This window comes from Eubalaena glacialis, chromosome 20 (genome assembly GCF_028564815.1).
Source record: "Eubalaena glacialis isolate mEubGla1 chromosome 20, mEubGla1.1.hap2.+ XY, whole genome shotgun sequence".
In the NCBI taxonomy this organism is placed as follows: Eukaryota; Metazoa; Chordata; class Mammalia; order Artiodactyla; family Balaenidae; genus Eubalaena; species Eubalaena glacialis.
This window is the reverse complement of record NC_083735.1, coordinates 34,989,340-35,016,079: the sequence shown is the minus strand read 5'-3', so window position 1 is coordinate 35,016,079 and position 26,740 is coordinate 34,989,340. Positions and strand designations below refer to the sequence as shown.

At 38.2% G+C, this 26,740-nt stretch overlaps 1 protein-coding gene and 1 non-coding gene across 10 annotated transcripts in view; one reads left to right on the top strand and one right to left on the bottom strand.

The window, feature by feature from the left end:
• PSD3 (pleckstrin and Sec7 domain containing 3) overlaps positions 1 to 26,740 on the top strand; it is a 545,202-nt gene that overhangs the window by 432,229 nt on the left and 86,233 nt on the right. For all 9 annotated transcript variants that reach the window (XR_009698802.1, XR_009698803.1, XM_061177522.1 and 6 more), the window contains one exon: positions 8,807 to 9,000. Coding sequence is in view for 7 of the 9 variants with exons in the window: in XM_061177522.1 (XP_061033505.1) it covers positions 8,807 to 9,000 (194 nt within the window). In the remaining 2 variants the exon portion in view is untranslated. The remainder of the gene's footprint in view (positions 1 to 8,806; positions 9,001 to 26,740) is intronic.
• LOC133081508 (small nucleolar RNA SNORA70) lies at positions 22,923 to 23,061 on the bottom strand. The gene has a single exon (XR_009698845.1). It is a non-coding gene; the product is annotated as a small nucleolar RNA SNORA70 (small nucleolar RNA).

The window sequence follows — 26,740 nt, the reverse complement described above, 5'->3', positions numbered from 1 at the left end:
TCAATGAATTTGGTAAAGTTGCAGGATACAAAATTAATGCACCGAAATCTCTTGCATTCCTATACACTAATGGTGCAAAATCAGAAAGAGAAATTAAGGAAACACTCCCATTTACCATTGCAACAAAAAGAATAAAATGCCTAGGAATAAACCTACCTAAGGAGGTAAAAGACCTGTACTCAGAAAACTATAAGACACTGATGAAAGAACTCAAAGATGACAAAAACAGATGGAGATATATACCATGTTCTTGGAATGGAAGAATCAATATTGTGAAAATGACTATACTATCCAAAGCAGTCTACAGAATCAGTGCAATCCCTATCAAATTACCTATTGCATTTTATACAGAACTAGCACAAGAAATCTTAAAATTTGTATGGAGACACAAAAGACCCCAAATAGCGAAAGCAATCTTGAGGGAAAATACAGAGTTGGCGGAAGCAGACGCCCTGATTTCAGACTATACTACAAAGCTATAGTAATCAAGACAATATGGTACTGGCACAAAAACAGAAATATAGATCAATGGAACAGGATAGAAAGCCCAGAGATAATCCCACGCACCTATGGCCAACTGATCTATGACAAAGGAGGCAAGGATATACAGTCAAGAAAAGACAGCCTCTTCAATAACTGGTGCTGGGAAAACTGGACAGCTACATGTAAAAGAATGAAATTAGAACACTCCCTAACTCCATACACAAAAATATTCTCCAAATGGATTAAAGACCTAAATGTAAGGCCAGACACTATAAAACTCTTAGAGGAAAACATAGGAAGAACATTCTTTGACATATATCACAGCAAGATCTTTTTTGACCCACCTCCTAGAGTAGTGGAAATAAAAACAAAAATAAACAAATGGGACCTAACGAAACTTCAAAGCTTTTGCACAGCAATGGAAACTATAAACAAGATGAAAAGACAACACTCAGAATGGGAGAAAATATTTGCAAAGAAATCAATGGACAATGGATAATCTCCAAAATATGTAAATAGCTTATGCAGCTCAACATTAAAAAAACAAACAACCCAATCCAAAAATGGGCAGAAGACCTAAATAGACATTTCTCCAAAGAAGACATACAGATGGCCAAGAAGCACATGAAAAGCTGCTCAACATCACTAATTATTAAAGAAATGCAATTCAAAACTACAGTGAGTTATCACCTCACACCAGTTAGAATGGGCATCATCAGAAAATCTACAAACAACAAATGCTGGAGAGAGTGTGGTGAAAAGGGAACCCTGTTGCACTGTTGGTGGGAATGTAAATTGATACAACCACTATGGAGAACAGTATGGAGATTCCTTAAAAAATGAAAAATAGTACTACCATATGACCCAACAATCCCACTACTAGGCATATACCCTGAGAAAACCATTATTCAAAAAGAGACATGCACCACAGTGTTCATTGCAGCACTGTTTACAATAGCCAGGTCATGGAAGCAACCTAAATGCCCATCGACAGATGAATGGATAAAGAAGATATGATACATATATACAATGGAGTATTACTCAGCCATAAAATGGAACGAAACTGGGTCATTTGTATAGACGTGGATGGACCTAGAGCCTGTCAAACAGGGTGAAGTAAGTCAGAAAGAGACAAATATCGTATATTAACATATATACGTGGAATCTGAAAAAATGGTACAGACGAACTGGTTTGCATGGTGGAAATAGAGGCACAGATATAGAGAACAAACGTATGGACACCAAGGGGGGAAACTGGGTGGGGGGATGAATTGGGAGATTGGGATTGACATATATACACTAATATGTATAAAATAGATAAGTAATAAGAACCTGCTGTATAAAATAAAATAAAATTCAAAAAAAAAGCAGTTGTTTTCCGTTCTTTGTGGAATTCCAGTGAAATATAAGACTCCAGTGGACTTGTATGGTTCCTTGTCTATCTTTTTTGTTTAGAAATAAAAACACACCTGTCATAAGTAACATAGGATATAGGAAATTCGTGATTTACAGTTGATCTTTAGAAAGAACAGAGAAATAGAAAGATTATCTGCTGATAGCACCAGAGCTTTTGTTGTTCTCAAAATGAACTGCATCTTAAGCTGTGGACTTTGACCACCCAGTGACTCATGCATGATTACACAGTGGACAGATTAAAGAATGTTTTGGGGATTTTTGTAGGTTGTAAGATGTTAAGATGTCTGGAATCTCAGTAGAATATACTATTCTATTTAATGACACAATAAAGAATAAAGTGAATTTAAGTGTAAGGTGACATGGTCATTTCATTAACCTTTGTAATTGGAAGAATACTTGTTTCGCAGGATTGAATATTTTCAGCCCTCAGTTATTGTCAGGGTTTTACTGAGCTGTACTTTGTTGAACGTTTCTCCAGTTATTGTTCTTCTGTTTTTGTCTTTGGTTTTAATATGTCTTAGAATATACAAGCCTCTTTAACAACAGCCTTTCTAAAAGAAAAGTGATGCATGCCACATATGTAATTTAAAATATTTTAGTAGCTACATCATCAAAGTTTAAAAAAGGTAAAATTAATTTTATAAAGTATTTTTAACTTATCCCAGTGTATCCAGAATATTATCATTTCAATATGTATTTGGTAGAAAAATTATTGGAATATTTTCCTTTTTTGTATTAAGTCTTTTGAAATATGGTGTGTATTTTTTTTATTTATTGTACATCTCAATTTGGACTACCCACATTTTAAGTTCTCAGTAACCATATGTAGCCAGTGGCTACCATATTAGACACTGTAACTGTACTTCTTTTGCCTGATGTTCATAGAGAGAAAAATCATAATTTCATCCCCAAAACTCAGCAGAACATTTTAAACAAACCAGTATAGAGACTCAAATAAAGAGAACTCAGATAAATTAGAAATGAAATGGGAGACATTTAACTGATTCCACAGAAATACAAAGGATCATAAGAGACTGTTATATGACAACAGATTGGACAAAGTAGAAGAAAAGGATAAATTCCTAGAAACATACAACCTACCAAGAGTGAATCATGAAAAAAAAAAAAAACAGGAAAACTGATGAGACCAATTACTAGTAATTACTTGGACAGGTATTTGATTACTGATTAAATAAACAAATAAAACAACAAATAAAAGTCCAAGACCAGATGGCTTCATTGGTGAATTCTAGCAAACATTCAAAGAAGAATGAATGCCAATCTTTAAACTATCCGTACAATGAAAAGGAGGGACTCTGCCAAACTCATTCTGCGAGGCCACCATCACCCCGACGCCAACCCTAGACAAGGATGCTTCAAGGAAGGAACATCACAGGCCAGTAGCACTGATGAACATAGATGCAAACAGTCCTCAACAACATACTAGCAAACAGAGTCCAACAGCACATTAAAAGCGTCATACGTCAAGATCAAGTGTGATTTATTCCAGGGATGCAGGGGTGGTTCAACATCTGTAAATCTATAAATGTGGTACACCACATTAACAAAATGAAGGATAAAAATCATATAATCTCAACAGATGCAGAAAAAGCATTTGACAAAATTCAACATCCATTTGTAATGAAGACTCTCAAAAAATTGAGTATAGAGGAAATGTACCTTAACATAATAAAGACCATATGTGACAAGCCCACAGCAAACATCATATACTCAACCTTGAAAAGCATTCCCTCTAAAATCAAGACCAGTATAAGGATGACATGGCAATTAGGCAAGAAAAATAAAAGGCATCCAAATTGAAAAGGAAAAAGTAAAATTGTCTTTATTTGCAGGTGAAATGATACTATGTATAGAAAACCCTAAATAGTCCACCAAAAAACTATTAGAATTAATAAATGAAGTGCACAGTATAAAATCAATATACAAAAATCAGTTACATTTCCATATACCAACAATAAACTATCAGAAATAGAAATTAAGAAAACAATCATTTTTACAATAACATCAAAAACAACAAAATACTTAGGAATAAATTTGACCAAGGAGGTCAGAGGTCTATACACTGAAATCTATAAGACATTTTAAAGGTCTATACACTGAAATCTATAAGACATTGATTAAGAAATTGAAGAGGACACAAATGAAAAACATTCTGTGCTAATGGATTTGAATAATTAGTATTGTTAAATGTTCATAATACTCAAAGCAATCTAAAGATTCAGTGCAATCCTTATCAAAATTCCAATGGCATTTTTCACAGGAATTGAACAATGCTAAAATTTGCATGGAACCACAAAAGACCCCAAATAGCCAAAGCAGTCTTGAGAAAGAAGAACAAAGCTGGATGCATCACAATTCCTTTCAAACTATAAAATAATCAAAACAGTATGGTATTGACATAAAAACAGACACATAGGTCAATGGAACCCAATAGCCCAGAAATTAACTCACACAAGGCAGCTAAGAATGTACAAGAGAAAGAATTGTCCCTTCAATAAATGGTGTTAGGAAAATTGATATCTACATGCGAAAGAACAAAAGTGGACCTCATCTTACACCAAACACAAAAATCAACTCAAAATGGATTAAAGCCTTGAACATAAGACCTGAAACCATAAAACTAAAAGAAAACATAGGGAGGAAACTTCTTGACATTGGTCTTGACAGTGATTTTTTTGATTTGGCAACAAAAGCAAAAATAAACAAGTGGGTCTATGTTAAACTAAAAAGCTCTGCACAGCAAAGGAAACCATCAACAAAATGAAAAGGCAACTATGGAGTAAGAGAAAATTTTTGCAAATCCTATATCTGACAAGAGGTTAATATCCAAAATATACAGTGAATTCCCACAGTTCATTAGCATCAAATCAAATAACTCAGTTTAAAAATTTGGAAAGGACCTAAGTAGACATTTTTTTCTAAAGAGACATAAAAGAGGTCAACAGGTATATGAAAAGGTGGTCAACATCACAAATCATGGAAATGCAAATCACAACCGCCTGAGATATCACCTCATACCTGTTAGGATGTCTATTATCAAAGAGACAAGAGGTTACAAATGCTGGCAAGGATGTGAAGAAAAGGGAACCCTGGTGCACTGTTGGTGGAAATGTAAAGTGGTACAGCTGCTATGCAAAACATTATGGATGTTCCTCAGAAACTTAAAAATAGAGCTACCATATGTTCCAGCGATCCTACTTTTGGATATATAACCAAAGGAAAGAAATAATTATTTCAGAGATATCTGTACTCCTATGTTCAGAGCAGCATCATTTACAATAGCCAAATACGGAAACAGCCTAAAGTCCGTCTGTGGATGAATGGATAAAGAAGGTATGATACACACACACATACACACAGACACACACACACACACACTGGTATACTATACAGCCCTAAAATAAGAAAGAAATCCTGTCATTTTTGACAACATGGATGAACCTGGAGGGCATTATGTTAAGTGAAATAAATCAGATAAAGATAAATACCATATGGAATCACTTATATGTGGATTTTTTTTAAAAAGTCTAACTTAATGAAACAGAGAGTAGAAGAGTGGTTGCCAGGGCATATGGTGTGGGGGAAATAGGGAGAGGTTGTTCAGAGGGTACAAACTTGCAGCTGCAACACTAATAAGGTCTGAAGAAATAATGTAAAACATGGTGACTACAGTTGATAGCAGTGCATTGTATAACTGAAATTTACTAGGAGAGAAAAGCTTAAATTTCTTACCAAAAATAAATATATAAATAAATATGTGAGGTGTTGGATGTGTTAACTCGATGTTGGGGAACCTTTCATGATGTATGTGTATATCAAATCATCAGGTTGTACACTTAAAATACCTTACAATAAATAAATCAGTTTTACCTCAATAAAGCTGGAGGTGTGGGGTAGGGGAAAGTAAATGCATAAATAAACTAGTATGTCCATAAAATAAAATAGTACTCAGCAATGAAAGTGAACAAACTATTGATTCTCACAACAATATGGATGAATCTTAAATATGATTTGCCAAGTAAAATAAACCATTTATGTGACATTTTGAGAATGACAAAACTATTGGGAAGGAAGGGAGACAAGTAGTTTCCAGGAATTGGTCAGGGAGAGTAATTGACTAAAAGAAGGCAGCAGAGGGAATTTGGGGGTTACAGAACTGTTCTGTTTGATATTGTGGTGGTAGATACATGATGCATTATGTATTCCCATAGAATTGTACATCACAAGGAGTACATTTTGTGTATGTACACTTCTTAAATATTAGCCACGGTATGGGGAATGCAAGATATATTTCAGACTATACAAAATTAATTTGTTTTCCAAATGAATTGCATAAACGTTGTTATATATAACAAACAACACGTTGTTTACTCGGGTTGAACATATATATAAATAAATATATTGTAGGTAAGAAAGCCAGGTTTCTCACTGTTGAAGAAGTACAAATAAGCAAAAGGCAAAGGCTGGAATGAATTTTGTCTTCCTGGCTTGGGTTGGAGATAACAGTATGAACTCATGGGAAGGGAGGGAGGGATGGATAGCTGGATCATATATATATATATATATATGCAATATCTATGTATTTCCCTAGGTGTGTCTGTTGAGAGGGCCTAGAGGCAGTGGCACACCTAGCACCTGGATTTGGTTTCTAAATACCATTCTCCAATAATAGAACTGGGACTCCTTGTAGAGTAGTTGCTTCCAGGGCTGAGACAAGATGAGCTTGGAGGTAGCATCTTGTGGTACCTGAAAGAAAGGAAATACTTACAAAACAAAAAGGGAAAAGGATGAGACATGATGAAAGGACACAGAAGCCTACTTGATAGAACTCCCAATGACCAAAGGTGGAAAAATTTGAACAACAAATTAAATAATGGTAGTGTTTGATTACAATCCAAATAATAAAATAAATATCCATGTGTCCATACTTACAGAAGAATTCCAATGAGTAATGTAGAAGAAATTAGGGAAATAAAAAAAATCACCATTAGATCACTACAGTATAATTGTCTTAGTCAGAATCCACAGATGAATGCTAAAATTAGTGGTCAGAAGTTTAAAGAGAAACAGGATATTTTCATAGTCACAAAATATCTCCCCCAAATCATTTACAAAGGAAAATAGTAACTTTACAGTATGGAAACTTGCCAGAAACCACCTTAACCAAGTGATCCAGGTGCATCTCACTAATAATAAAACACGTACCTCCTGATCTGGTGTACTGAGAGGGTGTATCACCCATGATATCCTCCCCGAGAATGTATAACCTCAATCTAATGATGAGAAGACATCAAACAAACCTACAGAATCACTGGCTAGTACCTTCTAGGTCATGAAGGACAGGTAAAGGCTTAAAAGTTGTCACTGTCTGGAGGCAACTAAAGAGCCATGACAGCCAAGTGCACTGTGGGGTCATGGATAGGATTCTGGAAAAGAAAAAAACATTAGTGAAAAAAAATGGGTGAGATCTGAATAAAGTCTGAAGTTTACTTCTTAGTATTGTATTGTTAATTTCTTAATTTTGACACTTTTATTATGGTTCTATAAGATGTTAACATTGGGGGTAATTCCCTGGCAGTCCAGTGGTTAGGACTCTGCACTTCCACTGCAGGGGGCCCGGGTTTGATCGAAACTAAGGTCCCACATGACACATGATGCGGCCAAAAGAAAAGTTGTTTACATTGGGGAAACTGGATGATGAACATAAGGGAACTCTGTACTATCTTTGCAAATCCAAAATTATCTAAAAATAAAATTAAAAGTAAGGTATAGTTGCCTGAGTTCAGTGTTATTTCATATATCTCACAATTATTTATAAAATACCAATGGGAAAAACGTCTGTTTTACTCTGATAACCAAATAAACACTTTTGATGATTGTTAAGCTTGTGGTTTACTTTAAATATATTTTGGTGGTGGTTATTTTGGTTGAAGTTTTAATAAAAAGATTCAATATTCAAAGCTTAATAAACAATGAAACCAGAGATGATTCAGGACATTAAAACAGGAGAACTAAGACAAATGCTCTTATTCTGGTTATGTGTTTTCCAGCAGTATATCAGAGCTTATTAGCTTTCTTCTAATCTTCTCTCTTTATTAGCTGAATGTGACCACCTCCTTCATACTTAATGTACATTATAACCTCAGAGTTCAACTTTCCCTGCTTGAAGGAACGGGGATTCAAAAGGGGGGCTGGGCAATTAGGGGTTTTCTCGGTCAGTGATAGGGTGCTCCAAACTTTAATGGCGATTGGGAAAGTAGTAGCTGTAAGATGCCAAAGCACTGTGCGTGGCACCCCCATCCTAACCAATTGGTAGCTTTACCTGAGGTTTTGATATTAGAGATTACCTGGCTATTTGGCAGATATAGTCCAATATTGTTTACTGGACTTAATCTGTACTTGCTGTATTCTGTATGCTTGGTACTATTCTAGGTCATGCAGAAATCAAAATCAAAATCATGATCTCTGCCAAAGAACTTGTACTTGTTTGAAAGAAGACAAACATGAAGTCTCTGTAGTAGGTGTAAAGACCAGAGGCTTTAGAGTTTTACAGTCATATCCTCACTGTTTCTTCCTTTAATTCCTAGGTCTGTGGTTTGGCATATTTATTTAAACTTTGAGTCTATTTCCTTACCTGTGGTATAGAATACTAATGTCAGTCTTACAAGACTGTCATGGTCATTAATACCTGGCACACAGGAGATGTTCAGTGAACCACAGTTGTTCTTATCATGGTTGTTGTTATTAAGACTGATAGACCATTAGAAAATATGATAGTTTATTACACCAAATAACTCTGTTCATTGAATATTGTGTTATTCACAGTGTTCACATTGAATACTGTGATACTCAACCTGTGTGTTCAATCTTTGTTTTATCCTTTTAGAGATGATGAAGAGAAAAAAAAGTCTCCATCAGAAGGTACTGATGAGAAGGCTAATGGAACACATCCAAAGACCATCAGCCGTATTGGGAGTACTACCAACCCATTCTTGGACATTCCTCACGACCCAAATGCTGCTGTGTACAAAAGTGGATTCTTGGCTCGGAAAATCCATGCAGATATGGATGGAAAGAAGAGTAAGCATCATTTGTTGACATTTTCTATTTCATTTATTTCGTCTTTAAGATAGGCTCAAAATTTAAAGTGAATTTATCTGAAGTAAAGTGAAGGGATAAAGAAAAATTATATTATGTTTATTTAGAAAAGTATTATTGAAATTTGGTAAAGCCTCTAACCCTAAATCTGAAATCCATTATACACCTGATCTTCTGCAAGTAGAATTATAGAACTTCAGAACTGGAAGATTTCTTACAGACTATTCATTTCTAACCTCTTATTCATTTATTTATTCTTGCCTGCAACAAATAACTTTTAGTACCTGCTATGTGCTAGGCATCAAAAATACAGTAGGATATAGAATGGACAAGGGCCCTGTCTTCATGGAGTTTACATTTTCTGGTGGTTGAAGGAAAGGTTGGATTTATAACACATAGAATGATAAATAGTGTGAGGTCCTTGAGGCAAAGCAGGGAGGGATAGAATTGAGACCCAAGCACATGTGGAGCGCTGACCTCTGTGGAAGATGGACGGGTGCAGTGTAGGTGAGTGTGGTGTGCTTAGTCCTAGGAAGTGGAAGGAGACCCATGTGACAGGATTATCTACTGACACATGATGTTGGAAGTTTGAGTGGAATGGAGTCTGTTTCTATGTTTAGAATAGCCTTTGCAGAGCATGAAATAGCAATTGTATATAGTTGGATAGACTAAAATAGCTGTTAATGCATGAATTAACAGCTTTAATGCAGAATTAATGCAGAATTAGGCTGTAGCTCTAGATTATTTCTACCCACCTCCAGACACAGACATGCAGTGCTGGGATGGACAATCCTGCCATTTCCACCTGTGCTGGGCCGTTTTTTCTTAATGTATTAGCATATTCTATTAGGGTACAATCAAGAGAAACGTTGTAACAGTGTAGCTTTACACTGACTTACAATGCTGAGCAAGCCTTGCTGTCCCCAGTTCTGTAGGAGTGCCCCACTGTGTTTCTGGGCACTCTGTACACTAGCCCGCTAGGCTATGTCATTTTCTCTAACTGTGTCAGCACTCCAGTGGCTGCAAGGGACAGTGAGTCTAACAGCTTAGGAGAAAAGGGCAAGGAGACACCTCAAGATGAAGAATTGTCTCCAGGACATTTTCTGCATTTCTTTCTCTTTATTGTTTTTGCATATCATATTTATTCTTTTTTTATTGAGGTGTAATTGATTTACAATATTTTATTAGTCTCAGGTGTACAACATAATGATTCAAAAATTTTATAGATTACACTCCATGTATATCAATAGTTATTATGAAATGTTGGCTGTAATTCCCTGTGCTGTACAATATATCCTTGTAGCTTGTTTATTTTATACATAGTAGTTTGTATCCCTTAATTCCCCACCCCTATTTTGCCTCTCCCCCCTTCCCTCTCCCCACAGTAAACACTAGTTTGTTCTCTATATCTGTGAGTCTGTTTCTTTTTTGTAATATTCATTAATTTGTTTTATTTTTTAGAATCCACGTATAAGTGATGAAACACAGTATTTGTCTTTCTCTGTCTGACTTATTTCACTAAGCATAATACCCTCCAGGTCCATTCATGTTGCTGCAAATGGCAGAATTTCATTCTTTTTTATGGCTGAGTAATATTCCATTGTGTGTGTATACATTTATATATATCACATCTTCTTTATCCATTTATCTGTTGATGGACACCTAGGTTGCTTCCATATCTTGGCTGAAAAGTTAGCTGATAGCCTTATGGGAGCTTCTTTGTAAGTAACTTGTTGCTTTTCCCTTGTTGCTTTTAATATTCTGTCTTTATTTTTAACTTTTGCCATTTTAATTACAATGTGTTGGTGTGGTCCTTTTTGGGTTTCAGACTCTCTGTGGATTTTCAACCAAGAAGTCTATTTCCTTTCCCAGGTTAGGGAAGTTTTCAGCTATTATATATTCAAATATGTTGTTTTCCACTTTCTCTCTTCTCCTTCTGGCACCCCTATAAGGTGAATGTTAGCACATTTGATGTTGTCCCCGAGGTCTCTTGAACTGTCCTCATTTCTTTTTATTCTTTTTTCTTGTTTTGCTCAGCAGCAGCGATTCCCACTGCTCTGTCTTCCAGCTCGCTCATCCGTTCCTCTGTACCATTTAATCTACTGTTGATTCCTTCTAGTGTATTTTTTCATTTCAGTTATTGTATTCTTTATCTCTGTTTGGTTGTTCTTTATAGTTTCTAACTCTTTATTAAAAACTTCTAATTTCTCACTCTGTTCATCCATTCTTCTCCCAAGTTCTTTGATCATCTTTACAATCATTACCCTGAACTCTTTCTCAGGTAGGTTGCCTGTCTCCACTTTGCTTAGTTCTCCTTCTGGGGTTTTATCTTGTTCCTTTCTTTGGAACATGTTCCTCTGTCATCTCATTTTGCCTTATTTGCTGGTTTCATTTCTGTGTATCTAAGTTGGTTACATTTCCTGACCTTGGAGAAGTGGCCTTCTGTAGGAGACATCCTGTGTGTCCTGGCAGCGCACTCCCCTCTGGTCACCAGGGCTGGATGCTCTAGGGGTGCCCCCTCTGTGGACTGTGGGTCCCCCTCTTGTGGTGGGCCGACTGGTGTGGGCAGTCTAGTAGACATGGCTGGCCCCTGGTCTGGTTGCTGGCCAGGCCCTCCTTGTGTAGAGGTTGCTGCTCACTGGTTGGTAGGCCTGAGTCACAAGGTGGCTGGCAGCCTCACTCCTGGTGAGCCCCAGAGCTTGTGCTGGCCCACTGGTGGGCAGAGCCAGGTCCTGGGGTCTAGCTGCAGGACCCAGGGGTGCCAGAGCTGGTATCAGACTGCTGGTGAGTGGGGCTGGACCCTGGGGCAGCTGGCTGAGGGGCCCAGTGTGTCTCAGAGCTGGTGTTGGCCTGAAGGTAGGTAGGGCCAGGGCCCAGCTGGTGGGTGGGCTGGGTCTGTAGGCTCCAGGGCTGAGGTTTTCCTTGGGCATGTCTCTGCCTGCTGGTGGGTGATGCTGGTCCCAAGGCTAGAGCAGGCTCACTGGTGGGTGGGGTCAAGGTCCAGGAGATTCTGGGGCTGGTGCCTGTTCACTGGTGTGCGGAGCTGGGGCATGGGGTCTCTGGCTGCAGGGCCCTGGGGTTCCTGGGTCTAGTGCCCGTGCACTGGCGTGTGTGGCTGGGTCCTGGATCCTCTGGTGGACAAGGCCATGTCCAGGGGCAGTGGTGGGCTCGAGGGTCTTGAGGCAGCCTATCTGCTGGTGGGTGGGACTGTGTCCCCACCTAGTTAGTTGCTTGGCCTGAGGTGTCCCCGTACTGGTTCCTTCAGGTTGGTGGGTAGAGGTGGGGCTGGGTCCTGAGGCTAGTAAGTTAGAGGGAGGATTCCAAGAGGTGCTCGCCAGACCAGCGTCCACATGGTAGAACGAGCTCCCCAAATAGCTGCTGCCAGTGTCTGTGTCCCCAAGGTGAGCTGCAGTTGCCTCCTGCCTCTCTGAGGGGCTCTCCAAGATCAGCAGGTGGGTCTAACCCTGGCTTCTTTCAAATTACTGCTTCTGTCTTGGGTCCCAGAGCGTGTGAGATTCTGTGTGTGCCCTTTAAGAGTGAGGTCTCTTTCCCACAGCCCTCTGGGCAATCTCTTGAAAGTCAGCCCCACTGGCCTTCAAAGCTAAATATTCTGGGGGCTCATCTTCCCGACGCAGGACCCCTGAGCTTGGGAGCCAGATGTGGGGCACGGACCCCTCACTCCGTGCGGAGAACCTCTGCAGTTGTAACTATTCTCCCGTTTGTGGGTTGCCCACCCCAGGGTGTGGTCTTGGCTGTACCGTGACTCCGCCCTCAAACCCATCTCACTGTGGTCTGTTCCTTATGTCTTTAGTTGTAGAAGATCTCTTTTGATAGGTTCTGGTCTTTTTCGTAAGTGGTTGTAATTTTGTGTGTCTGTGGGAGGAGGTGAGCTCGGGGGCTTCTTGCTCCGCCCTTGTGGGAACCCCGCTCAGCTTTATTCTTTGGAAGGGGAGGCTTTCACGTGGCTGGATGCGTGATTACTAGCGGCACGGCAGAGCATGCGTTCAGTTCTGTCTCCTGACCTCCACTGTAGTGTATTCTGGGGCAGGACTGTGACCTGTGTGACTGACACCCGCGTGGTTGCACTGGCGAGAGGAGAGTTCCCTCCAACAGGGGCGAGATACAGTTCTTGGAGAAAGGGTGATCTTCTTGGTAGACAAAGCCGGCGACGTTCATCTCTTTGTCCCCAGCACACACACACCCTCTTTCTCCATACATTGAGTTCAAACAGTGCTTTTGCCCAACATGGCACAGTTTCCCATCTCTAACCACAGATCTCCTCACCTCTGTCCCGTGTGTCTAGCTGTGGCTCCCGTCTCCAAGGCTGGTTGGTGTCCATTCTCCTCACGTAGGGATGTAGCTTAACTCTACAGGCTAACTGAAAAATACAGAATATCTGACATACTTCATATAAAGTACTAGAGGCAAAAAAACAGAATAACTGCAGTTTAAAATGCCAGTTCTAGGAAAGGCGAAAGAGGCAGCAGAACAGCTGTCGCTGATTCAGTGTCTGTGGCTACATCCTGCTTAATGGGCTGACCAAGCTAATGCACTTGAGCGTCTTTTCACTGAGTCACTTCCCTGGGTAACTTATTCCAGAGCATCCGCAGGTTCAACCTGTTGACATTTGCTTTGTCCGTGTTTTCCTGGGCCACCTCTGAGGATTTTTGGAGAGAGTCCCCCTGCTGGGAGCTCTGATCGCTTAGCAGCCCTATGAGTAGGAGCACAGGCCCAAACCATCGCAGTCCCCTTGCACCAGGCTAGAGGTTTTCCTGCCAGTGAAACTCCTTTAAAAGCCTTAGTTATCTCCTTTGAGAACTTTTGGCTGGTTAGGACAGTTTTAAGTGTCACGGGGCTTTTTTCTGTTTAGCAGCTTAAGAAGTTCTGCCTGTTACCTGCCTCTGCTTCAGTCTCTGTTTCTGCTCCTGCTTCAGAACCCAAAATATGTGGGAAAACAGATGGATCAGGTAAGACGGGGCTAAGCGGGCCCAGTCTCCAGACTTCACTCCAGCCGGTTGCTTTATCATGGAGGGCTTCTTCACTTCTGCCTTTGACAGAGTGTTTTTGGGAGGAGTCTTGAAGTTTCAGCCTTTAATTCCTCAGGCTCTTCCTAGATATTCCCATTACAGTTTTTCGTGGTTTTTAAAATCACATAAGTATGGGCAGATAATTCAACTTTTTCAGTAGAAAGTGCATAGTTTCTAATGATAATTTACATACACTAAAATTTACCAATTTAAAGTACATAGTTTGAGTTCTGAAAAATGAATACAGTTGTGTGACTACCATCACAATCAAGATACATAACATTTCCATTACCTGAAAAAGGTCTTGCAGTTAATTCCTTCCACCTTTACTCCCAGCCCATGGCAACCACTTATCTGTCCTTGGGCACTGAGCTTTTTCTTTTCTATAATTTCAATAAATGGAATCATGCATATTTTTTTGTGGTTGGCTTCTTTCACTTGGTAGTGTTGTTTGCAGATTCATCCATATTGTGTGCTGTGTTAGTTTGTAGTTTGTCTCCTTTTATTGCTGAGTAGTATATTCATTCCATTGTTTGAATATCTTACAGTTTACACATACACCAGCTGGGCATTTGGGTTGTTTTCAGTTTGGGGCTATTATAAATAAACCTGCTTTGGATATTCTCAAACAAGTCTTTGCATGTGCATATGTTTTCATCTCTTTTCAGAAGGTACCTAAGAGTGAGGGAGTGAGCTTGCTGGGATGTGTACTAAGTATATATTTAACTTTATAAAAAACTTCCAAACTGTTTTCTAAAGTGTCTGTAATGTTTTGCATTTCTGCCACCTGTGCATGTTACGTCCTCTTGATAAAATGATCCCTTTGTCATGAAATGACCTTCCTCATTCCTGGTCACATTCCTTATTTTGAAATCTACTTTGTCTAATATTAATATAGTAACTCTAGCTTTCCTTTCAGTTTTTGCTAGAAATTTTTTCTAGCTTTTTAACCTTATTCTGTGATCTTGTCTTTAAAATTGTTTTATACAGCATACTTGTGGGTCTTTTCAACCAACAATCTGTCTTTTGATTGGAGTGTTTATACCGTTTACATTTATAGTAATTACTGATACAGTTGACTTTAATTCTGCCATCTTGCTCTTTGATATTTACTTACTCCATCTTTTATTTCTTCCTCTTTTCCTGACTTGTTTGGGATTGTGTGTGTTTTGTGGCGTCGGGGGGTTCGGCCTTTCTTCACTGTTGGCATATTAGCTGTACCTCTTTGTTTAAACATTTTAATGAGTGCTGGAGGGTTTACAGTATAGTCTTTAACTTGTCACAGTCTGCCTTCAAATTTTACCACTTCATGTGTAGTTTGGAATCTTTATAACAGGTTACTTCCCTTTCTGTTTACTAGGATTGTGCTATTGTCATACATTTTAATTATGTATATAAAACTCATACTCCATTGTTATATTTTTGCTTTAAACAGAAAGGTATTCTTTACTTTTACTCACATATTGACCATTCCTGGTGTACTGGGTTCCTTTTTGCAGTTTCACATTTCTATTTAGTATCTTTTTTTTTCTGCCTGAACAATTTCTTTCAATATGTCTTATAGTAAACTGCTGGTGAGAAATGTTCTCATGTTTTATTGTTTAAAATAATATTAAGGCTGCACCTTAATTTTAGGAATTTATGTTCACTTGTGTGTAATTCCTTGGCAGTGTTTTCTTTTTTGTTCAGTAATTTTAAAATGTTGTTCCGTGTTCTCTGCCCTGCGTGGTTTCAGACAAAGGGTCTGCTATCATTTTTTGTTCCTCTGTACCTAGTGTGGGTTTCTCCCCCTCTGGCCGCTCTCAAGATTTTTCTCTTTATATTTGATTTTAAGCAGTTTTATTATGAGGCGCCTTACTTTATGTTTTCCTTGCCTGGTTTTTTTTTTGAAGTTCTTGGATTCATTGATTTATATTTTTTACCAAGTCTGGAAATTTTTCAGCCATCATTTTTATAGCACCCACCCCTCTTCCTGGGACTCTAGTTTCCTGTATGTTGGACTATATTACACAAAAGTTTCGTTGAGACTGCTCAATTTTTTTCCTACTCTTTTTTTGTTTTTTCAGTACTTTAATAATTTTTTTTGCTGTATATTCAAGTTTACTACAGTATTTTTATTCCATATATAGTATTTTTATCTTAGAAACTTCGATGTGAAACTTTTATATCCTGCATTTCTCTCCTTATCGAGTTTGTATCTTTCTTAATATCCTTGAGCATATTTCTCATATTTACAATAGCTGTTTTAAGGTCCTTCTCTTCAAATTCCTTTCTCTCTGTGCTTTTCTGGAACCGTTACATTCTTTGCATTTCTAGTAATTTTTGTTTGCATGCCAGACTTTGTGACATTTTTCGGGGTGGATTTGGTTTTATTCCTTTAAAGAATGTTGTATTTTATTCCATTGTCCAAATGAGTAACTTTCAGATTAGCTGAACCCTTTAGAGGCTTGCCTTTACCCTTTGTCGTGCTGGATCCAGAGCAGCCTTTATTTGGGGACTTATTTAGCTCCATTACTAAAGCATTATTACCCTTCTTTAGACTCTCTTCAATGCCCTGGTGTTATGAAGTCTTTCCACTCTGTCTGATAAGAACACAAGCTGTTCTTAGCCCTGTGAGCTCTTAAAATTAATTATTCCAGTACTTGTTTCTGATGAGTCGAACCATTTCCTTTCACGTGTGTTCAGATCAGTGCTCCAGCCAAGATCTGGAGATTCCTCTGCAGATCTCCAGAGCTGTCGCTTTGTGCAGCTTTTCTCTCTCTTTTATTCTGCTCCATAAATTCTAGCCACCTCAGCCTCACCACACTCCCTCTTCAGCTCCTCAACTCAGCACTACTTCCAGGCACCTACTTTTACTGCTAGATCTTAGACGCTGCCTCCAAGCAGTAATCTGGGCTTACCTTATTTGTTCCTTTCTCTTCTAAATCACAGTTCAGATCTGCCTATTGTACAGTGTTTGAAAACTTTTGCTTTATATATACTGTCCTATTTTCTAGTTGTTATGATTGGAGGGCAGTTTCTGTAGCAATTAATCTTTAATGGGCATAACTAGAACTAAACTGATTATTGATCCCTGTTGTTAAGAAATTTCTTTCTAGTTGCCTCAGACCTCAAGACCTAATATTTACTGAGTTATGAAAGTGATAAGGAATTCTAGGTATTTGAGTATGACCAGGTGTGTATTTGGAGTCCCAGAACAGGCTTTGTCTTCTTCCCAGCTAATCTTTTCCATGCTTTCCAAATCCCTTTTGTTGGACTTCCAATCATATCTGGTTGAACTGGTTTATCTCACTGCTAGATGGCTACTGCTTCTTGGAAATGCACCAACGCCTGACCTGCTTCTGAATGCATCCTTCTGTTTTGAGAGGTAGTCACCATAAGCAAATTTGAAATATGTTTTATATTACTCATATCTAATGTGCTTTAAAATATATCACTTTTCGTTTCTAATACATTAAAAAAGTAAAAAACAACAGTGGAGCTTTTCTGGAATAGGAGATCCAAATAATTTTTGAGAAATCTGTGTAATGATACCTTTTGGGCATATTATCCTGCTAATAAGTCTGTAGAAATTTATTCGGATTCATCATGTTCACTATAGCCAGCGCTGTATTGCATTTGCACGTATATGTAAACGTGGGGAGGTGCTCTGACGATAGATAGTACTAAAAGTTTTTCATAAGTGAAGATTTGGGTCAAAACTCTATGGAAATCCTGATTAACTTGTCTCCAAAAGACCACTTGTCCAGCTCAAGGTTTGTATATTTCATTTTTTTTAATTAACTCTAAGTACTAAATTTGTCAGAGTATTTCCATAATTCCTCATATAAACATTTTTTAAAACTTGGAGATTTTCTTTGCTCTTATTTATTTATTTAGTCTTTTAAAGATATGGTCAGCTCAAAAATTTGTCCAGGAGACAAATCATGATTAAAAGCAAATGTTTTATCTCATAGAAGTATAGGTGTTTACCAAACCCATTAAATCTGACATTAAGGGAAAGCTTTAAATGGTCAAATTTAGAAAACAAAATGTATCTTCTGGATTTTGTCAGGTAGAATGAAAAATAAAGTTCAGTATAAGCTCTTAGCTTTATTAACCTGATGCATGATATTTGTGGAAATCAAGAAAGTGATTGGGAACAACAAGGTACTCAAAATATGAATGTTCTAAATGATGATGAATAACGAGGTAATTAAGTGATTACTCAATATTAGTGCTTTTTCCTAAGCACTTCATGCATTGCTTCATTTAATCTTCACCTTATGAAGCAGGTATTATTACTATTATCCCCATTTTACTGAGGAGGAAATTCATCTTAAACTTATTAGCCAAAGCTGTAATATAGAATATCAGGATATCTGGTGGGACTAAAATCTGATTATACCAAACTAACTGTGGCACATTATTAAAAGCAATGCCCATGAGAAAATATGTTTAGGAAACATTTAAGTTCTCCATGTTTTGTGCAGTCAGTACTATCTGTTACAATGTAGCATGTATTTAGATGACTAGAGGTCTCAGTCTAGGGCCAGTGGGGCCTGAACATTTCTTTTACTTGGCCAACCTAGCACTTTTTTTAAATTGAATTGTGTGAATTTAGTTAGGCATTTTCTGGTTGACCATAGTTTCCACAAGCCCCTATATCATTATACCAGGGCTCCTTACACAATAATTGCTACTTTTCTAGCCCCAGAGTCTTTTGAGGTTGTGACCCACCTCCTCTCACCCCTGCCTCCCATTTAGACTGAGGTAGCCTTAAGGAGATGGGGGCAGACAGATGGGCAAGACCATACCTAGTGCTGAATTTGTACTTCAATGGTATCAACGTGGCAAAAAATGAAGTGCTTATCTAGTTTTACTACCACAGCCTATATAAGCTGAGATGCAAGAAATGAATTTTTTCCCTACATGAATTAAACACTCCTCAAGTACCTAAGACTATACATGTACAAAGACTGTGTTACATATAGCCTCTCTCCTCTTAGGAGCTTACATTTAGGTGTACCATACAGAGAGTAATTACCATCTAGAATCCACAGCACAAGTTTCTAAATACATATATTGTTAGCTAAGGTACCATATAAAACATTCAAAATTGAGTGGGAGAAGTACAGTTGGGACCATGCTGACATTCTCCGAGACAACAAGATATCCAAAGGGCAGTGGAATAGATAAGAGGGCCCAGAAGCAGCAGTGTCCAGTGTTTATGGTAACTTGATTATACAACAGAGGAAGTGATTCAGATAATTAAAGACAACAGAACTATTTCAGTAAATGGTGCCCAGGGTGTGGGCGGTGGTATGTGTGGTGAGGGGAGGTATGTGGTGTTTGTGGAGGGGGTGAGGTGGGTGTAGTGTGTGTGCTTATGGAATGAGGGTGGGGTGGGCGGTATGTGTGTGTCTGTGTATGTTCCCCACCTCAGCCCAACCAGAAAAATCAGTTTCAGGTAGATTAAAGGTAAACATTTGAGAGATAAAATCTAAAATGTTTAGATCAAAATGTGAGACATCTTAATAACCTTTGGGTAGAGAAGGCTCTCTTAAGATTTAGAAAAACAAAAACAGTGAAAGAATATATTGCTATATATGATTACATTAATGTGAAGACTCCTCTTTTAAAAAGTTAGAAGGTAATCCACAGTTTGGGAGAAGATACTTTGTAGCATATTATATTACTAATAATGGATTAATATCGTGTGTGTAAAGGAATCTTAAATTAATTAGAAAGACGACATAACAGAAAAATGGGCAACAGTTGGAACAGACCATTCACAGAAAAAGAAATTGCAGGGATCCATAAATATATATGAAGAGATACTTAGCCTCACCAGTAATCAAGAATATTCAGATTAAACACACAGTGAGATATCATTTCACATATGTCACATTGGCCAGAATTTGAAAGAGTGATAATACCAAATGCTGGCAAGGATTTTAGAGCAGTGAGCACTCTTCCACTCCGTGAATGTGAGTGTCGGTGGTATCACCACTTTGGAAGACAGTTGGCAATAATCAATGAAGTTGGAAGAGCCTACACCTGTGTCTCAGTTAACCCAGTCCTAGGTACGTATCTACAGAAACTCTTGCCATTTTACAAGGGGGGGATTGTTCATAGCAACATTATATTAGATCAAAATAAAACAACCTAAATGGCCCTTAATAAGAGATTGGAAAGGTTTTATATATTCATATAGTAGAAAACTCTGTAACAGTGAAAAGCAAGTAACTAGAGTTACGATTTTTAACATGAATGACTCTCACAAAAGGTAATGTTTAATGAAAAAAAGCAACTTGCAGAAGAATGTGCACATATGGTTACATCTTAAAGCATGTAACACAGCACTATTTTTAATAGGAACACATTCACATATAGAAATCATTAAATATGGCTTAGTGGTTACCTCTGGCAAGGGGAAGAACATGCAGTCAGTGAGGAGTACCTAGCAATTCAACTATATTGACAATTTTTAAAAATTAGGTACACGTATGTTTCTTGCTCTTGATAACCTTCTGATCTCTTAATGTTTCATTATAAAATTTTTAAAACTTGATAGAACACCTGATTGCATGGGAAATTTAGAAGCAGTTGGTATTTTTCTTGAAGTCTGTGCAAGAAAAATAATAATTATAAAACCAAAAACCCCAAAATTAGTATTCACCAGTGTAATATTTTAAACCTTCACCACAATAATAAAATTTTGGTTTTTTGTTTTTCACATCTAGAAATGTAAAAGATTTAATTATGGTTACACAATGGAGTGTAAATATTGTCCACCTTGACCCTGTAAGAGTACAGATGAAAGAATTTGGGGTATAAAAGTGGAGAGGGGAGAGCCCAAGGGAAACAGGGATAGAGCCATCATGCTGCTCTTAGAGAGAAGTGGAAAGGGGCTACCTAATACCCAGGAAGCAGGAAATAATGTTGTTAGCATGCTCTTAAAACTACTGGGGCAACAAATAAGATGCAGATAAAAAGCCATACAAATGTACTGGGCAGGTGGAATGGAGCAGTCACATTTGCTAAGTCCTCATTTCTCGCAGCAGAAAATCAATAGAGAATTTTACAATCTATTATCACAGCACATTGTTTAGGGATATGATGCAAATTAACTACCCCGAGAAACAGTAAATGTTAAAAGGTGGTTTCTTTTGGAAGATGGTATTGGAGGAGTTGGGAAGAAGTGAATCAAAGAAGCTAATTATGTGGACATACCACTTTAATAATTTTGAAATATTTTAATCACATTTCCAGTATCGATTCTTCAGTGATTTTACCCACCTGAGATTTGTTTCTATTTGAAATATTGAAATGTTAATTGCTTTTTAAGTGTGTGGGAGCCATATTTGTTTCACATTTTAGATCTCATTTTAAACACTTTGGATGTAAGGAGTGTTGAGTAGTGTCTTGAGAAGGTTAGAGGGTTTCACTCACTTTAGAGGGGTTTATACATTGCCTGTCAGTGAAAGTTTTGAAAATTCAGTCCCACATGTCAAATTTGAGAGGGTAGATGTTATTCTGAGTCACACTTACTGAAAATAGAGTTTATAATGGCACTGCAGGCAGAATTCTTTGTTATTGTATAACAGTGGGAACAGCGACACTGTAATTAAGAGATAATAAAAGTGGAATATTTTTTCCCAGAAGACAGTGTCTCCTCCTATTAGAGACAGACTCTTTAAGTGGAGGCAAAGCAAAGCAATTATTTTAAAACTAGGCTAAGTTCCCCCCTCCTTGCCACTTTGCTGTTCTGTGGCAGCAGGGTTGTATAATGAAGCCCTTGACACAAGGCCAAAGAGCAGTGCCATGAGGGCGGCCATTTGAGTCCTCAAGTAGGAGTTTGGTGGCGGTCTAGTTCTGGTGGCATTTTATCTGTGTTCGATGAGGAGTGCCTCTTCACAATTCTACATTTAGACTAAAAGAATAAGTTTTAGGTTTTTAAGTTCCATTTTGATGGCTCTTGTCTTTCATTTAAAATCCACCCTTTCCTGCATTAGTGTTGGTTAAAAGAGGTCACCCACCATTCTCCTCAGAAGCAATACTTTTGACAAGGAATGTGGAATAGAAACTATATTCTTTTAGCACCAAAAAAATCTGTTCAGAATCTGAATATTTCTTTCTGAAAGAAGAATGCACAGTTTTCACTACATCCGATTTTTAGAAATTATTCTGTTTGTACTGTTGACTCATTCTATTTATATTTTCAGTATAGTTAAAATTTAGGAGAAAGAAGAAAATAATCTTGATGTCTCTATGTTTGTTTATTACAGTTTATCAAAGTCTTCAGTAACCTGATGTAAATTTGAAATTAAAAATGCAATACTGGTTTCCTAAAGGAAATAATTATGGTGATGGAAATTTATGTACCAAAATTTTATCACTGGATAGTACAGAATTAAGAATTTGAGCTTTGAAACTAGGTAGATCATTGATTCATTTTAGAAATTTTTTTTTCTTTTTTGGACAGGATAGTAGAATTTATTGGTGGGCAGGTAGGGAGGGGACAGCGCCAAGGCTCTCACGAGTGCAGGGCCCGCCATGTGTCCAGGGGCCGCGATTAGGGATGTATTTGACCTCACGGCCATCCGGGATGGGCCGCTTTTCTGCCACCATGCTTTCAAATTCATTCTCATTAAACTTAGTAAATCCCCCCTTCTTGGAGATGTGGATCTTCTGGCGGCCAGGGAACTTGAACTTGGCCCTGCGGGGGGCCTCAGTCACATGCTCCTTGTTCTGCAGCTTGGTGCAGATGGACATCATGACTTGGCCGGTGTGGACCCTGGCCACTGCACCCTGGGGCTTTCCAAAGGCACCGCACATACCTGTCTGGAGCCTCGATTGAGGGCAGCATACCAGTCATGAATGTCCACTGGAAAGGGCTGAATCCAACATCCCTTAGGGCAACCCGTACTGGCAACAGGCTCATACACTACACTGCCAAGGAGCCTGCTGTTTGCAGCCACTGCACATCAGGCCCCCATGGGGAAAAGAGCACAGTCGGCTTAATTGGCTGCAAAGTAGAAATTCTTTCGAGCACCAGCTGTGTGCCAGTCCATTCACTCTTGATGGGAAATAAGGAGAGGGAGGGGATATACCTGAGCAGGTGTCATTCAGCCGAAAGCTGAATTGCAAAAGGAGGTCCATAACATCTTTGGATACAAATGGCATATATAAGAGTATTCCAGTGAGGGAAATAGGTAATGCAAAAGCCTCAAGGTGAGAATGCCACCTTAAGGTGCTTATTAGCACAGTGTCTGGCACATAGAAAGAACCTAATTGTTATTTAAGAACTTAATTGTTATTTTAGGTACAGAATATTAGCAGCAGCAGCAGCATTATTGCAATCATCATCTCGGAAACAGCTGAATGACCAGCAAGAGCAATACAGTGTCACTCTTGCAGTCATTTTTAAAATGACATATGATATATAAGTAGAAATATTTAAAGGAAACAAGTATGATATCCCAATTTTGTGGCAGATGTGTGCATAGTAAAATGATTAGGAGCTTATATACTGAAATGCTCTCTGGTGGTTAGGCTGGTGATTTTACATATTTTTTCTATGTGTGGTTTTTTCTGTTATTTTCCGTATTTTTTATTTACTTTGAAATTTTTTTTTGCCATTGACACTGGACGAATATAATTTACATTATCAGGGAAAATCAGTATTTTATGTTAAACATTTGTTATTTAAAATATAACATCAATGCAATAGAATATTTAAAGGCCTAATGAAATATAATGATGTCTAAAATATAGTAAAATGTTTCAAAATAAAGACAAATGGAAAAAGGTATAACACTTAGCATGATTACCAATAAAAATTAATGACTGTTAAATAACAAAAATTCAATAAAATAAATTTAAAAGATATAATTGGCTTTATTAAACCATCAGTCAATTGGGCAGCATCCCACCTTGCAAGCAGAGAGGAGCTCAGAGGAGCCGTACAAAGTGGAAGGCTTTTATAGGCAGGAGGGAAGGGAAAGGGGAGAGTGGTCACCTCATCTTCTTCTGGGGTATGGAAAGGGCCTATGTAGCAGATTTCCTCCTTGCTGCTGACAAGAAACTTCCAGACTAGTTGGTTAAGACCATTCCTGGCGGAGGTTGTACTGCAATTACGTTAGTTATTAAGCCTCGATCTGGTGAGGTGGGCTGAGCACAAGTGACTCCATTTGGGGCCTGTTGTCTCTTTTTTAAGATGACTTATGATGAGGTGGTGGGTATTAAACCTCCCTTTTAAAAATCTGCTAATGGCTGTTGTGGTACTGTTCTTACCATAAATAAATTGGGGATGGGGATCATTGACAAATGTTTCATGTTGTTTTAGCAGCACTTAGTAATTTGTATCAAGGCTGCCTGTTGCAGTCCTCTTAGGAATGCAGTCCTGGTTACAAGGTGGGCAGTCCCAAGGTGGGAAGGGGTGAAGCTCTTCCAAGCACTGGCAGTCTAAACAAATGGAAGAGGTTGGCCTGACGTGGAAAAGCTAAGAGTTGCACACATGGTGGCATCACTTCAGATGCAGTCCATGGCAGTGGGCTGTTTTCTGGCATCTGTGTCAGCGGTCTTTTAAGAAGGGTTGGGAACCATGTTTCAGAAAGAGGAGCTGGCAGTCTCTCCTGAAGCTCCTAAGTTTGGGGGAAAACAGTCAGACTGCTGTCATCTTCCCTGAGAACAGACTCTGTCTGCAGGCTGCTCTTCCTTGCCACTAGGAATTATTTTTGTTGACCTGTAGTAGCTTTTGCCCAGGGGTGCTTTAAAGGTGCCAATGGGGCTTGGGCTATTTTACAATTAAGGTAGCCTATTTGAATTCTATTTGTAGAAATGCATGCTCAGAAGCATCTTTGACTCTAAAGTTTATTGGTCATAAGGTGCTTGTGAAGTTGAAGAAACTTGATTTGGTGTCACTTGATGAGCCAGATTCAGGCTTATCTGATTTAGCAGTTACCGGCATTCCTCAGATAGACTGTAATAATTTACCCTTACATTTTATTTTAGTATGTTGCTCTCTGTAAGTTTGATAGTGAATCCTGTAAATTGCTCAAAAAATTATGAAAAAACATAGTATGCTTGATTTTCTTGGAGTTCAGTGTTCATACCTTTCACATATAATGAAGTTATTGAACTTCAGTAACATTTTGCTATTGTCCAACTTTTAAGGTGGTTATTAAAATAACAAGTTCTCCAGCGTCTTCCTTCAGTTTATAAGAATTATGAGCATGGTGACTATGGTTAATAACACTGTATTACATAATTGAAAGTTGCTAAGAGGATAGATCTTAAAAGTCCTCATCACAAGAAAAAAACTGCAGTAATGTATGGTGATAGATGTTAAGTACACTTATAGTGGTCACCATTTTGCAATATAGACAGATATTGAATCATGTTGTACACCTGAAACTAACATAATGTTACATGTCAGTTATATGTCAATTTTTTTAAAAAAGAATTATGGGATGGTGTTTGTTTCCTAGAATTTAAAGTCCCTTTCCACAGATGTCCATTCTTCAATAATTATTGAAAACCCATAGTTATTTGTCAAGCTATGTTTGTTCCTTATGAGCCTGGGTCTTTACTGATATCTTATTTCCATATCTAACATCCTCTTGTTGAAATAATCTGTGTGAAAATTTCATCCTGCCTCCTCTTTGCTCTTTAACCCACCTGAGTTTTCAAATGTATTTCACCTAAATGATGGAGACACTTTTTTAAAAAATTACCTTTAATGTTTGTTGAGTTGCCTCATCTACATGCCTATTTAGGACATCTGATGCTTTTCTTCTTTTTCGAGTTTTTAATCTGCTCTCTGGACACAGTAACAAATAGTACTTGCTTGGAGATTCCATTCTAGTATAGGGGGAGCTCAATAATAAATAGGTGGTATTTCAGGTGACTGTTAAGTGATCCAGAGAAAAATAAGGCAAGATGAGGAGAGGAAGCCCTGGGGGAGGTGACATCTGAGCAGCGACATGATTGAAGTGAAGGGGCAGGTCATGCTGGTATCTGGGGAAGGAACAGCCAAGAAAATGTGAGGGATAGTTAATCTATCAAAATTCTAAAAAAGTTTATATGACTCTAGTATTTGTTTTTCCTGAAAAAATAACTATATTCTGGGTCATTTTTGTCTTTCTCGCTGCCTGCACACTTTTCCCGTAACCTTAGCTCATGATGATATGTTCTTATTATGTCCTGCCCTCTTCTCCAACCTCAGCACAAGTCCTATACATTCTCCTGTGCTTCTAGCAATGGCTAGCTGTGAAACCATCTCCTAGCTGAGTGGAGGAAGGTATTTGTTTACAAGTTGGGTTTGTACATTTTTATAGCTTATTACTTGGGTAAAAATTTCTCCATCAGCTTTTGTTCCTCCTCCCACTGTTCACTTTTACTGTTTGCATTCATGTTTGATGTCTCCAATGTCAAGACAGGACAGGACCTGGGACAAAACAGAAACAATAAATATGTTAATGAATGTGCTGTACTCCATCCTCCCCCCAATTAAATTAAGGGTGAAAGGTTACCCCTTTTCTATTAAAAATGCATCAGGAATGTCTGGGGCCGGTGGGGGGGTTTCTTCTCAAAATATTGACTTTAACAAAGAAGAATTTCTGAATACATGAATGATGTTTAAAAAGTTAAGTCTTTGTGTTTTAGCATGGAAATTGGATGCATTTTCTTTTAGCAGACAGTATCCCTAA